Source organism: Toxotes jaculatrix, chromosome 14 (assembly GCF_017976425.1).
Source record: "Toxotes jaculatrix isolate fToxJac2 chromosome 14, fToxJac2.pri, whole genome shotgun sequence".
Lineage (NCBI taxonomy): Eukaryota > Metazoa > Chordata > Actinopteri > Toxotidae > Toxotes > Toxotes jaculatrix.
The window spans coordinates 20,539,591-20,555,646 of record NC_054407.1 but is presented as its reverse complement, the minus strand read 5'-3'; the positions used below and the strand labels follow the sequence as shown (position 1 = coordinate 20,555,646).

The following is a 16,056-nucleotide window of genomic DNA, read 5'->3' as shown; positions in this document are numbered from 1 at the left end:
AAGTAATGTAATCCCACATATGCTGATTAATATGTCCACTAACATCAAGTTTTCACCAGCTGCCGTTCACTGATCTGCAGGACAGAGAGTAAGATCAGTCTGATATATGATTTTTATGGATGATAATGGAGTGTGTGTCTGCCGCAGTCGTTCATTAAGTGATACCATGACTTCTGTCGACAGTGGTCACAGCTTGAGCAGAGCAAATGAATGGATTGTGATGGTACTTAAGCACGCAATATGTCAGTATTGTCACATAAACCTGGCTTTGGATCATATTTGACTGTTGCTTCATATGCTTTGAATGGATAGATACACACAGAAAAATGTGTGAGAAAAGGGGAAATATAGTAAAAGATCCCCAACAAAACCATGTAAATTTACTATTGGTAAGACAAATTAAAATCTACATTTAGCTTAGGGTTGGGCGATATGAATTAAACCTTGTATCGTGATATATCTAATTTAATATTACCATGGCAATGTGTATCATGATCCAGTAAATGTTCTGGTAATTCACTTGAGTTACATTGTACTGTGGGTAATGCAGGACTAATTGATTCATTTACAAAACCCCTAGGGTGAATGAAATACCTGTTAAATAAAAGTACTTCATCACATTCAGGTAAATAATATCTGCAGTGTTACCATAAAACAGCCCACAACAGCTTAATACAACCAGAAATATTAAAGGGAAAGCTGCCTCAGTAGAAATTATATATCAGATTCTCTACCAGAAGGCAAATCTGTTCTATCAGAGAGGATCTGGTCATATTGCCCAGCCCTAGTTTTTGGCTTTTTATGTTGAGTATTTGATGTTTGAGATTTGATCATCTCATATACCTGACCAGCCTGTGTGTATCTACACCAAGGTCAGCTTCCCCTCAGATCTTGTGTGTTTTTTTCCAGGTCTAATGTGAATGGGTGTGTGTTTACTGCTCTCTGTGTGGTCCGCAGGCTGAAATCAACCTCTTAATCAGCCTCTTCATTTCTCCTGGTCAACCTCTCTGCCTTTGACATGCCAGACTTATCGTGTAACTCCTCTTCCTCTTTGCCCGTTTTTACCGATTAACATTTCCTACTCTATCTTCCCCCCCCCCCCTCCCCCCCCCCCTCTCTTCCCCTCTGGGCTTTATCTCTCCCTCCTCCTCCTCCTCCTCCTCCTCCTCCTCCTCCTCCCTCTCCCTGTCCGCTGTGCTCTGATCCAGAACCACACTGTCATACTAACAACTCCTTGGGGACTCTAACTCTGCTTGTCTCCGTGATGTAAGTTCCTCCTCTTCCTCCTCCTCTTCCTCTGCGAACTTTGGCGGTGGGTTCACCAACCACATGGACCTCTCACCTCACGCCCTGCAGATCTCCCCCTCCTCACCCTGTTCATTAATGCATGCTTCACAGGACAGGAGAGTGACAGTGTGTGAGGCCATCGGAGTGGTGTCAAAGGTTGTGCAATGGCCATGCATCTGTTTCTTTGTGTTAACGTGCGCATGCTCAGTTTATTTGATATAGACCATTTGTGTTTTTTTAAAGGACCATACTGGTGTTTTTGCATGTATTAGTCCATTAACCATAAATCACATCTACTGTTTCCCAATACCACACCATTCATTTTTAGATTATTTGATTCAAATTAATTTTCCCGCCAGTACGGTATGAAAATCAGCGTCAAGGGACTTGAATGAGTTGAGGTAGATTACAGTCAACATTTATTATGGTGTGTTCATATTGGTGATGTCAGTCGCACCTGAGAACAGCAGGTGGAAATTTCCGGAAAATCTGTGAAAGTTAAGTCTTTTCTATCTAACTAACTAACCAACCAACACTCATTTTTGGCCATGAGTTGTGTGAACTGCAGTAACTGAGTGGGGACTGGAGGTTTCTCTTTGCGAGGCTGATTAGCTAGTGCCTACCGATAGCCTGCACGTGAGACGTTTAGGGGACATCTGTAAATTGTAGCTACAGAAAATAACCTCTACCCCTCTAAACTGCATGAGTCTCTGCATGCACATCGGTCACACAGTGTGCCCCCCGCCATTTTAGATGATGTTACAGCAAACTCAGAGTTAATAAAGCAGTATTAGAATCGGACAGAGATGCAGAATTGATAATGGTATTGGTATCAATAAAATCTCATCAGTTCCCATCCCTGCCTACTAAACATTTAAACATTACAGAATGGCAAACAAGTCGTAGCTGAATATATTTCAAACTCTCATGATGTGGAAATGTTTTTCACAAGCTAACGTAGGCTGCTGATGCTAACAAAGGCTCGTTCTTAGCAGACAAACCTGAACCACAAACTTTTAGGAAACATCAGTACTCTGATAACATAATGTTAGTTTGAGTTTCTTGTTATCATAACTTTAATGTGGGGTTTTCCAATGAGCACGTAAAAACATTTTTCAGCCCAATTTCTGCTCTCTGAGCTACATTAATATGTGATAATGTGATGGCAACATCAAAAAAAAAACAAAAAAAAAACATTATTTAAAATGGAAAATCCATCTAAAGCAGTTTAAGTTTCTGCAAGTTGATTATCATACCTACAGACTGAAAGTAAACCAGTTTGGCGGTTTTGTAAAAATATATACAATTTGTCATTAATGGGCTGGATCCTGTAAAACCACTGGTATGGTCCTTTAAAACAAACTCGGTTCATGTGACTCAAAGAGTCATCAGATTGTGTCTTGATTACTGATGGTGTCTGATGTTTGCACCAGAATGTGGGCCAGTGAACATGACACAAAAAAAGACGACTCTTTTGGATGTCTCACACATTCCACAGGTCGATTGTTGTCTTTTTGGGCTGCACCCGGACTTATCTGGTTTATTCTAACACTGTGTTTCTACCAGGTCCTCCTCTTTTTGTCACCATGTGTGCGGCTGGTCCTTTCTTTCCTTTTTCTTACAGTCCCCCCCCCTCCCACCATTTCCCCTCACACTAACCAGACTTCCAAAAGATTAACTGACGAGGACGGCTGCTAATACTCATCACTTCCTGTGCACTCTCACCTCTCTTGGTTATGTGTGATTTCTGGTGGAGATTAACTGAATACTCTGGTACACTTTGCATGCTTGAAGGAAAAATCCACCTTGGGATACACTTTAATGCTGTTAAATCCTCCCCGTGTAATACATTCCAGGAGCTGTTTTGGGATAAAATGCTGGATATTAGTTTTCTGGTGGTCCCGCTTACCAATTCTGATATTTCCCCCAAAATGCCTTTGAGAAAAATATGAGAAAATCTGTCAGAAATTTTTTGCTTATAGCTGGGACTGCAGAAAGTCCACAACTCCTGAGTTTTGTTCCAGAAACATATTACAGTTATGCAAATTACTTAAAATCAGACTTTAGAACAAACCTTTGCTCAGCTGCATGCCCTGCAGTTTGGTTCATTTTTCTAGACAGGGGCAGGAAATTTAAATAAAAACAATATAATATCATTGTTTATTCAATGTTTTTATTTTTATTGGCCTTAAACGCAATTTCCCATAAGTCTCATTGTCTTACCTTTTTAAAAAAAACATAGAAAGAGACAAAGAAGAGTCTGTGGGGGGACATGATGGACAAGGGAGAGACATTTAATGTTATTACTTGAAATGCCAACGCAAAGCTGATGTGTGGCAGTGAAAAGGTTCAGCCCAGAGAACCTTTTCTTGCTGAAACCTGATAACCAACTGTGTTTTTTGCATTGATTCCATTACAACAAACCGTCTTTCAACAGTATCACAGTGTTTTAAGGTGGATTTTCCCTTTAAGGCCAAAGCATCTACAGAGAAGTCAGGGTTGATGCCAACTTGTTCATATTGCTTTTTTCAGTGGCCACTTCTCTGCGCTCTGACTTCCTGTACACATTACTGGTGCATGATCTGTGGTGTTGTGTGAGTTGATGTATTAGCATCACACTGGAAATCTTGTATTAAGCCACAAGCCGCCCATTAAACGACCTGCCTGTATTTCCGGTGTGTACACTATCCATCTGTTGTATTCATAAACAAATGATTTATTGATGGAGACGCCGATTTGGCGCAGACGCCTCTCCTTCGTCTCTCTGACTTGTTTTCCTGTCAGCTCATGAGGACTTCCTGCAGGTTGTTTAACACATCAGTCACTGGTGGATCCATCCGTCTGACTTATATTTCCTTCATTTCATCCGCTCACGCCACCACGGCCTGACTGCCACGTATTTTTAGCAGAACTAGATTGTTGCTTTGTGGGCTCCGTGTCCCCCATCCATCAGCTGAAATCTAACGCCTGGAGATGAACTATTTATAAATCAGGCCAGTGGTGTGACGTCCCGGTGTGATCATTCACCCAGTCACACTCTGGCATCATTCTGCGGGGCAAAGAAAAAAAAAACTCACCCGCAGACACTTTTCCTTCTTCTTGTCACCCTCCTTTCTGCACTTTTTACTTCTTTATCCAGGGGGACAAATGTGTAAAACCCTCTGTAGTGTCAGCGCCATTAATCTGTGTATGTAAAACAGCAGAGACACACACACACACAGTGTTGAACCAGATTTACAAACCCCTACGTTTGCATTGTTCTCTGTTATACATCTCAGTCATCATGAAATTGCGCCCACACACAATGTATAAATGCATGCGGACACACGCCTGTTTAGACGTAAAACAGGACAGTTATGTCCTTCAGCCTCCACCTGCTGTGTCCTCTAACAGCACTGAACTTGTTCATTACGCTGTGAAAAGCACAGTGACAGAAGAGTGTTGACTCAGCTGTGTGGTGATTTGTGAGACTGTAGTTTGTGTCAGTGTTGCGTTCGACTGAATTCTGTTGTGAGAAGTCTGCTTCCTTCACATTACACTAATGCAGCATGTCATGTGAGAGTTAATTGTTTGGGAGTTAAAAACACTGTGCATTGGCATTATATATTAAACACGATATCCATTAGATTTGGTTTGAATTAGCTTGAGCTGTGGACTTTGGCTAACAGGAAGTGTCCATGTTTGGATTTCAGGTGCTTCCATGTGAGTAAGTAGCAAATCAGGTTTTCAGAAAAAAAAAAAGTTGAAATTATGAGTCCAGGATAGTCGATATGACTATAGATCTTTTTTAGATCCTTTCTTTCACTGCAGGCATTTGTACTTGTCATAACAGGTAAACAAATTTCATTAATGATATCTCCATCAAGTGTGTCAGTGTTACCTAACTGGAATGCAGCTGTTTTTAATGTTGTTGGATACACACAAAAAAGGTCCGTTAAAGTTAGTGCTTGTGTGTGTGTGTGTGCTTTGTTTCTTAATTGTGTATTGTCTAAATACCTGCACCTGTTTAGCTGACCCCGTGCTTACCTGAGCAGATGGTGGGTTGCAGTCAGGTGAGGCTGAGAAGTTAAAATGCCACTGCAGTGTTAGGAGGGCGTGTGGCAGTTTGCTGGGAGGCTATGCGTGGGTTTCATTTGTTTATTTTGCTCCAGTTTTAAGTTGATTTATTTGTTGTTTTTGTTTCATTAGCACTTATGTCAACAAAACACGGTAGATTTCAGCATCATTTCTGTTTAAACTAAAATTATTAAACTAGTGGCTTTGACACAAAGCCACTCTATAATGATTAGAAATACTGCATATAATTACCATCGGTCTGAAATGACATGACCTTTTAAACACTTATTTGTTGATTTGAAAGGCGAAAGGTGTGTAGAAAACTAAGCTGGATACATCTAAGCTAGGGTTAGGGTTAAAGATTTAAAGATTTAACCATCTTTTGAACAACATTCCAATGATTTTCTGAACATGTTTTAGGTCGAACTGGAATTTAAGATGAAGTCAGTAAAATTCTATCAAAGCAGCAGTTTTATATATAAACTCGTTTTCTACTAAACTTTTCCAAACTTTTCAACCAAATGTAGCTGTAGCGACACTCCAAAATTTAAAAATTGTCTTTCTCTGCAGACTGATTGGCCATAATGTGATGAAAAAGGAAAAATAAAAGTTCCAAAATAAAATTACAGTCATATTCCTTTTTAAACACAATCCTTTTCTTTGACATTTCATCCGTTTACTCTGCCCACACCTGAAGTTACACCTAAACCTATTTTTTTAAAGATAATTTTCTTTGTGAAAGTTCATCCTTTCTGTTTGTGCACATCATTTTATACATCTGGCCCCTGCTCACTCTTCTCTCACTTTCTTTCACGTCATGTTTCTCAGTTTAAATCTGTTCTTCGGTGTCAATCAGCTGCAGACACCTCGTTGCTCTCCCCTCCCTCTGACAGCTCCTTGTCATTGGCAGGACCTGCCTCGCTCTCCGGTGGCTCCGCCCCTGGACTCCTGCTTCCTGAGACCGGCCCGCCCAGCCAACCGCAGACCCCCCTCACGCTGGGCCGCCCGCTCTCCCTCCTCCTCCCCCAAGTGGAGTGAGGGCTCGAAGAGGAGGTTTACCTTTCCGCCGCCGGGACACCGGAACACCATCCTGGAGGGTGAGGAGCCGGCATGAGTCCGTTCTCTACCTCCTCTCGCCCTCTTCCACCTCAGCCTAAAAAGACCCAGTACCTCAGAAACCCCCTCAAATCTAGAGACTCCCTAAGAGACAGAGCCTGACGGGGGGGTTGGGATCCACCCAGTAGCACCAGCTGACCATCGAGGAACCAGAACTTCTTTTTAGAAGAACCTGGAATGTACTGTAATCTCATCAAAAAAGACATAAAAACTACATTTCCATAAGAGGTGCCTGCACACACTTGAGTTAACCATCACCCCACATGTGTATATATGTATTTAATACGTACATATATATATATATATTTTAGTAACTTTAGTAACTGTAGGTCATCTGTTGCATTTGTATGAAGTTTACACCATTTTTTTCTCATCTGTTTATACTTTTCTTTTATATGTCTTTTACGTTGTCCTGCATCAATTCACGCTCTGACTATTTTTTAATGCCGCCAGCCTCTGAAGCTTGACTTTTCTGTTTAGTTTCAAGGAGAGGAAAGACAACACATGCAAGTAAAACAAACAAACAAAAAAAGCAACTTCTGCTTCATCGGGTCTGAAGCAGAGACACATGATGTCATTTCTGATGCTAATGTCCTTATTTATTTGTACGTCGGGATGAATGTTTAGCTCTGTAAACGTGCTGAAGATGGGTGACAACAAACTGAATAACCTTATGCATATTTGGAAGGCAGTTGTACAAATATCAGTCAAATATTTGCATGCCTTTTGAACACTAGCATGTACATACGAGCTCTAGTCATTTGTGTTCACTCAGCTCCATTGTGGGGAAAAAGAAAAAATGTTGTGATGGGGAACTCCTGAGCTGTTGTTTTTGTTGTCACATGATTTGCAACGACAAAAATAAAAACACTTTTTAAGTAAATTATTGTACCTACCAGACTGTCTTTGTATAGTTGTTACTATTGGATATGAATTACTTTTTCTTTTGACAAGAGAAAGTTGATTGTGGAAAAAAAAATATGAATGTTTTAATCGAAAAGTCTATGTCAAAAAGTCTAATGATCTGTAGTCTTATGTAAATAATAAATGGTAATAAACATGAATGTGTATTTACAAGACTTCCTCCTCCTGTTTGTGTGTGTTTACATCTGCTGGTCATGTTTTATGTTTGTCTCTACATGATAAAGGTTAGATACAGCTCATCATAATACATTATATGCTCTTTCATTAGACCTGAGTTTGCGTTCTTGACGGAGACTGATTCTGACTGTGTGTGTCTGTGTTTGTGTGTGGATTACAGTGCAGACCACAGGATTACAGTGGGTCAGGGGGGATGCACACACATTCACACAAACACACAGTGAATGTGAATAAGAAGATTGTGTCCTCCCAGAAGTCAAATCCTCTTGCATCATGGTCATACATGTGCCACCTTGCTCATGTTTCCCAGCTCGTCACGCAAGCTTAAGACCAGTAATAAAACCCTGGACTAGTTTAAAGGAAAAAAATCAGTTTATTTAATTACCCCAATTTGTATCTGGCTGTGCAGATAATGTTTGAAACTAATTATTTTCATTGTATTTGATAATCGATTTAATTTTTTTAATGAATCAGTTCATTGTTCAGTAAATAAATATCAGAAAATAATTTTAAAAAACTTCCCATCGGAATTTCCCAGAGCCCAAGGTGGTATCCTTAAATTACTTGTTTTTTCTGACCAACACATTCAATTTACAATGATATAAAACTCATAAATTACAATTATTTACTGTACAACTACTTTGCAACAACATATGTAGTTAATTTATACATTTGACAAGTCGACACTGAACATCAGTAAATTGTTCACAGACAACATTTGTTTTCTGTCACAATATCTGATCTTGTAGTACAACATCCACTTATAGAGACAACATTATTATTAAACTTCCTTATGATTATGTTTAGACTCGGTTGAAGTTAGGGAAAGATCATTGTGTGGTTCACCACAAAAAAAGCTGACGATGCAAACTTCAGGTTTGAAAGTTGCTCATCCCGGGAAGCAAAATGTTGATACAGTCAAGAAACCAGATCAGGTTTTGGTTTGAATCGGCCTGGAAAATCTAAGTGGTCAGAGACAACTCTTTTTGTGATTTTCGGCTTTTCATCTTTACAGAAAAGAACGACTGAAGGATTAAATCCGTACATTTAAAACAGATGGCTTTTACCACAGCATTTCAAGCTTTTATTGGCATCTGATGGTAGCAGGAAAGGAAAAGAGGGAGTGATAAAGAGGCAGAAGCAGCGAGCTGAAGGCCTCCGTATACCTTTCACAGAGTTACAACGATGAATAATTAATGTGGGTCGACTGCACGCTGTGAGCTGCTGATGGCACAGAGTGGGTCAGCGGAGGGAAGGAGAGGAGGATGCGCTGCTTTTACTTCCATCCGCCCTGAGAGAAACCCACCACTGCTGAATAATTTACACCGGCCCCGAGGAGACACAGACACACACACATAGAGCACACTCTTGTGCTCTCTGAACACTGGACTCTGCTTTGATGTCTGATTTCGGCTGCAGCAAGAACTCTCTGACCTCTGTGAAATAGAAGTCACACCCAAGTACAGTCCCGAAGCGAAGATGGAGAGGGACGAATCGTACTCACTTTAAAGTGAATCTGTGACATTATCAGGAGGTAAAGTTTGACTTAATGCAGGTGGCTCTCAGGCTAAATACCCACCTCATTACAAACAAACTTCTCCTGCTGAACATGAGCTAAAGCCTGTGGTGGTTTTAAAATGAAACTTAATTCATGGCTGTCGTTTAATTTTTTTGTCTCTTATTTTTAAATGATAAGGCCAGCATTATTCTATGTTTCAACAAACTCCATCCTAACCTCGTAAGTGTCATTTTTCAAAAAGACTCAGTAACTTTCTAAAACAGTCAGGAACTGTAGTTTTCAGCAAATGTGTCTCAAACAGGAGGAAACGGTTAATTTGTTGAGGACTGTTTTGAGAAGTTAGCCTAACACTTTTTAATTCCATATGAACTGTTAAAGATTTTGGAGTTGACTCAGGGTTTGACTTATAACTTCTTAGCCAATACTTGAAGCTTACTTGTGACCTGACTTTGTTCCCATCATTCATCATCGCTTGATCTCCACGCACACCTGCTCCCAATTCCCTCATCAACTCCCAGACTGGCCTTGGTAGCACTGCTGTGGGAGTGTTTTAGTTTGTTCTGAACTGAATCATCACACAACCTTGGCAAATTATACATTGTTTTCAAGCTCCAAGTCTCTTGATTCTACTTGTGCAAAGGATTTTATTGTCCCCACATCACTGGATCAGCTGTTGACACAATTGTCTCAGACTTGTGGCTGTGGCTCCAAAGTGTTTTCGACACAAGATGTACAACTGCAGGCCTTGTGTTCCCTTTTTGATGCTAAAAAAAATGAGGTAAGGTGATTTTTTTTTTTTTTTAATTTCTACCATGTTTGTGCCTCTGTGTCTTTGGTTGAGTATCCCTTATACTGTCTCTTAGATTGCTTAAATCTAAGATTTAAATCCACAATAGCAAGTACCAATGTCTGCATTTATTTTTCCAAAAAAGTGACAGATGATTTTCTCTGTCTTCTTCTTTTTGGAGCACAAATCTTCACTTCCCACCAGTCTGAACACTTTGATGCTACACGATCTATTTCAAAAGAGATCTTGAATTTAACGAAATGTCGATTGAATGAAGGATAAAGCGCTGACATCCCATGACCCTCTTTGTTGAACTGCTAAGAAGATTTTCAATTTGGTGTCATCACCTCCTTTTCATAATATGTTCTGCTCCTGAATTGAAAATGCATCAGACTACCATTCAATGTTACACAATAGGGTTATGTTTGTGATTTACGACTGACATCCCCTCACAGTTCATCCCATCTCTGAAATTACACATCACTTTTCAAAGTCACTTCTAACAGATTCAATTAACTGATGAAAAGAGTAAATAGAACACAGGCATCAGGACAGGCTGCTGGGTGTTTGTCGGGACTATCATTGACTAATATCTGCTAATCCAAAGTAGAGTTTTAATTAATTATCAATTACACGCAGAGCTGATTGGCATGGATAATAGCCAATCAGTAGTGAGAAGTGTATAAAAGAGCAACACCACGACAGAGGTGGATGGCGGGCTTTGGGGCCTGCATTTAAGGCCACCTGACCTGATGAGGAAATGTATAAGGGCAACACCACGACGTGGCAGGCCTTGATAAAAAGAGCCACGTTTTTCTCTCCGGCTGTGATGAATAATGCAGCAGTGGCTGTCTGGGCATCTCCGTCAGACTGTTTAGAGCAGTTTCCCCTCGTGTTCCCAAATCTCTGCACGTTAGACTAAACAGATGAGACGCGCCTCTCGTTTTCTCTTTTGACTTTGTTTTGTGGAGTTTCGCAGCTGCTATCTGAGGACTCAGCTGGTAGTTAAATCTGAACACTGTGGATCAGCGTGAAGGGTTGAAATCTTAAGGGTATCACACCACAAACCAATCTAAGGTCACTGTAGGAGTAGACAGATGTGTGTCACTGAAGGAATGTATGTGAAGATGAATTTGTTATCTAATCTAAAATGAGGCTGCAGATGAGAAAAGTGTCCCTTCACTCCTAAGACCAAACTATCATTTTGGTGATACACACTCACAGATGTGGTCACTAGTGGAAAATGTTATCACCACAAAGTTGTCAAAAAAAAAAAAAAAAAAACGTTAAATTTGAGGATGAAAAAACAAGTTTCTGCTACATATCAATAAAATCAAGATTTTTTTTCACATTTTCCATAAAGAATAACTTAGATCAGAAACGTGTTGTTTATTAAACATTTAAAAACTCAAGTGTCTTTTCAAAACATCAGGAGACAGTTGATCATGTGAACAGTGAATGAATGTGTCTTTGTTCGCTGGTTGAATGTATTAAAAATAAAGTGACCTGCTGTCAAGACAGTTAAATAACAGCAAGTACAGTCTGACGTGGATAAAGTTGCATTTTAATCAGTTTTACTAAACTGCGCTCATTCTCCATGTGTCCCGCTGACAGAATTAACCTTTCTGGGGCTCCGCGCCGCCCCGTTCAGCGTGCAATCTGTCAGAAATTGGACCCCAAATTGCACATGCCTGCAGCTGCGTGCAAAGGCCTCGAACAGACAATGAGCGACACAATGGGCCTGGCTGTGCCATTAGCTGAGAGGTTGTCATGCCAACAATACAAAAAGCCCCTCGCTCGGCTCAGGCAAAAGGTTTGGCCCCGAGGAGAATTCATATTGAGCTAGAGCTTTGCCCGGAGGCCCTTTATTTCTCCTCACTTTCTGTTACATCATCATTCATGTGAGAAAATAGCCCGTCCTGCTCCTGAGGCTCCTGTTGGTGTCTGAAGACCAAGGACGGTGGCAGCAGCTACCAGTGTGGTCAAGCTGGGGCAACAGCATGGCAGTTTTTTTTTTGGTTTTTTTTAAACTATTGTATCAGACAGACAGACAGTCCCATTGTGCTGGGGGAGTGTGACAACCATTTGCACTCTGAACCAAAACAGCAGGGCCGTCGCTCAGGCTGGCGAGGAATCAGACACAACACGTCGATGAGATGAGATGTAGAGAAATATGACAGAAGTAATCTGAGAGTTAGTGTTGGTGGAAGGATTCAGATCCTTTACTTAAATGAATGCATTGCTCCAACAATCTAAAAATACTGTATTATAAGTAAATGAGCTGTATTTAGAATTCTACATAAGTAAAAGTACAGATGTATTATCAGCAAAAGTTTCTTAAAATCAAAAGCTCAAATGTTAAAGTACTGGTTTTTACAGAAAATGTTTTCTATAAATTGGTGTTGTTTAAAATTTTTCCCTCTAAAAGTATAAAATACCACTGAATGGAAAGTGTAAGTGTTTCAAAATTCTACCCAGTTTTGAAATTCTTGCGTACTTGAGCAAATGTACTTAAATATTTTCCAGCACTGGTTAAAATATACAAGAAATGAGCCTTGTTTGCTGCAGTCCTTTTGGCATAAAAACTTAGACACTTTAACCAATGCTGGCTTCATTTCTTTGGCTAAATTCAGATAATGTGGTTGATCTCCACCAGGTTATCTCAAAACCCACTCGTCAACATTTCACATTTTACATGAATAATGTCCAACAGGCTTCAAGTTCAGTTACACCATCTGTCTTGTCTTTTGAAGTGCTAAAACAAAAAGATGCCATTCATTTGGTGCCTCCTTGTTTCCTCTTTTGTTCACGTAATTTGCTTTGGACTTGTCCAGTCTTCTTCATGGCACTGGCACAAACATCTCTGTGTCGCTCACAGCGGGCAGCTGCCTCTACACAGACCGGGATGTATAGTTGTGAAACCTCTGAGTAACGTACAACATCTGAGGCTCAGTCTCACTGTGTGAGTTGGTGTGATACCACATCAAAAAAACAATGACAGAGAGTTTGGGGCCATAATCCTCCGGAGGCCTGGGGTTGAGCAAGGCTGGAGAGGAGTTATGAGGATTCACACACAAAAGCACTCTGCTTTTCCTTCCAGAAATAGTAAAGTGTTTTTCAATATTCTCCATTTTCAAGATGTATTTTTATATTTTTAAGGTCACATGCACAAAAGCAGGACATTGAATGATGTAAATTCAGCCTCTGGAGACATACTCTTCTTCTGTATGTATATAAAGTCCTTTATATTAACCATGCAATATTTATCCCAGCACTCTTCTCACTCCCATGCACTCTTTCACTATTTGTAAGCGTATTTACCGTGTAGACTTCTATTTGGACTTAGTTTGTGTTCATTGTCCAATTGTTTTCAGCTGTATGTGTAAGTACACTCACACATCTGTGATTTATTCAGTGCATGTTAACAGAAATGATTCTTTTTAAAAACTTCCATAACTACATCTCTGTTATTCAAGCATTTCACAGTATGGTAAAGAGAGGTTTCAGTATTATACATACAAAGTTTAAGAGGTTGTGTTTTGCGGTATATTCAGTGGCGGTTTTTGGCACAGGCGAACCGGACAGCCACCCGGAGCGGCATCACACGGGGGACAGCACAACTAAGTGAAAAAAAAAAAATCTGCGCCGCTAAGCTGTTTTCTATTATCTATCATATTACTGTGGGGAATTGGCAAATTGGCGTTCCCATCTCCCAGCATGCACCACCAGCATATGCATGTAGAAACGGCACCCTGACTCAAGGTGGTGGTTAGGTTTGAAGAGTGTGGGAGTCGTCCCTAGTGATGGTCCTCTAACACTCGAGGCTCCGACACATGCACGGTAAAAGTCCATACATGCAGAAAATTGTTTTTTATGTATGTACGTATATATGTATGTTAGTCTGGTGATTTGGTGATTTCCAACCGCGACAAGGGGGCCTGGTGGCCTCTTGGACATTACTGTACAGAGCGGCACCGTGACCCAGGGGCATGGTGGCATTGTTTTGTAGGTGACAAACAGCTATGAACAGGGTCGGGCTGGCCATCGGGAGGTTTCCCAAACGGCCGGTCCGTTCCCGGCCGGGTCTCTCCCAAACGGAACAGACAAGGGGGGGCGGGGTCCAGTACTCTAATGGAATTAGTGGGCTAAAGTCACCTCGACTTTCTTCCAAATAACGTACATTTCATTCATATTATAAATACAGGCCTATAATTCCTGCGCGGTCGGCTCACTTCGGGACGGCCCCCTCGGCTGGCTGGCGTTCAGAGCGAGTTGATGTGCCGGCAGAGTGAGTAACGCTACGGGTCAAACAGTTAATTAACGTCACAGCAAGCGGTCTGTGCGTGGGTGCAATGTAAGTACGTGTGTATCGTTGACTGATTGTGTTACGCTCTGCAGCTTGAAATCACCCCGTTGTTCGGCGGTGTAACTTTAGCACTAGCCATGTTAGCCATGCAAGCTAGTTGTAGCGTTTGGCTCGCCCTTCGGATTGAGTGTGCGTCACGTCACGTCATGTTTATTGTTATTGATTTGAGTCGTTAGTGTGACGTTAGGAGCGTTATGTGAATGTCACTGTATGATTTTGTTTATATGTGTGTGTTAACATACTAGTTGTCAGGTGAACTGTGTTTAAGAGTTGGGATAGTGGGAATTAGCGACAAATGGAGATATAGTGATATCAGTACTGTTTATGTTTATTGACTATTTAGAGCCTTACTTTTTATTCATTATACTTTATTGTATTTGATATAGAGAACCACATGACCTCCTGGCCTGCTAAGAGAGCAATAAAACCCCTGAATGCTCCATCACCTGCCTCTTCATTGGGATGTTGGTGTTCTGGCCGACACACCTGGTGTGAACTTGGTGAGAAACCCTGAACCAACGCCAGTAATCTCAGTGTCTCTACTACAGTTTTGGTTTTCTGATAATCCTGCTCTCAGGATTGCACTTACTCTGCCAGTCACTGTGGCTCAAGCAGAGAGGAGCTTTTCAAAGCTAAAGTTGATCAAATCGTACCTGAGGTCAGCCATGCGTCAGGAATGGCTCACTGGCCAGTATCAATCACGCAATAGAGGAGCAGGTTTCATATGATGACATTATTGATGATTTTGCATCAAGGAAGACCAGACAGATCAGGTTTTAGTTTGCACTGTGAATGGGAGAGATGCAGAGTTTTACATATACAAAGTTTAAGAGGTTGTTTTTTGTGGTGTATTTGAAGCATATTGCTGTACTGAGAGGTGTAATTTTATTATTTTCAACTCTCTTTTTCTTCAAACAGATCAGGTCATGTTTAAGCTAGAGATACAAAACCCACTGCAGCACCCCCCAAACAATCAAAATCCTAATTCCAACAATATCTTTCAGTATTTAGGACAGTTTCTCCCTCCTTCCTAGTGTTTCTTGTTTGTCCCGTTTGTCTTTTTTCATGTTTATGTGTGTCTGGGTGTGGGTGTGGCTGACCTACTTCCAGTTTCCTGCCAGAATTCCTGCTCACCTGTCCGCACTCACCTCATTAGACACGCCCTCAGCCTGCAGTATATGAACGCTGGTTCTTCACTCTCTGGCAGATTGTCAGTTCACATCAGTGATAACGCGATAAAGTTTATTTATTTTCCTCACAGATCTGCCTCAGCTCGGCCATGTTCTTTGGATGTCTGCTGTGAACGGCATTCTGACATCATTCCACATCATCTCTGTTGGGATAAGGTCTGGGCTCTGGGTGGGCCACTCCAGAAGGTGGATTTTCTTTGTTTGAAGTCATTCTGTGTTTATTTACATGTTGAGGATAGCTGTGCTGCAGAATAACTCAACTTTTACTGAGCTTCAGCTGGCGGACAGCCACCCTGACATTATCCTCTAAGATATCTTGATAAATTTGGGAATAAATTTCTCCCTTGACGCTGGCAAGCTGTCCAGGCCCAGAGGCAGCAAAGCAGCCAGCTCCAGTGATTCCTCAGTGGTTACTCTGGGCTTCTTTTTTTTACCTCACTGAGCATCTGTGTTTTGCCTTTGGAGACATCTCAGCAGGATGCCAACTTCTAGGGAGAACACTCATGGAAATAATTCATCTCCATTAGTAGACAGTTTGTCTAAGTGTGGACTGATGGGTAACTTAACCCTTTCCAACTTTATGCAAATCAGCACTTCTTAATCGGAAGTCAAGGCTCGTAAGGCTCGTGATTTG

General features: G+C 41.0%; 1 protein-coding gene across 2 annotated transcripts in view; it reads left to right on the top strand.

Annotated features, from left to right (window-relative positions):
• The window catches only part of LOC121193564 (microtubule cross-linking factor 1), a 55,886-nt gene extending 48,391 nt beyond the window's left edge, over positions 1-7,495 (top strand). The window contains exon 15 of one of the 2 annotated variants that reach the window (XM_041055926.1): positions 6,254-7,495. In XM_041055926.1, coding sequence (XP_040911860.1) covers positions 6,254-6,457 — 204 coding nt within the window. In that variant the 3' untranslated portion in view covers positions 6,458-7,495. The remainder of the gene's footprint in view (positions 1-6,253) is intronic. The other variant, XM_041055927.1, reaches the window with a different exon arrangement.
• The last annotated feature ends 8,561 nt before the right edge of the window (positions 7,496-16,056 follow it).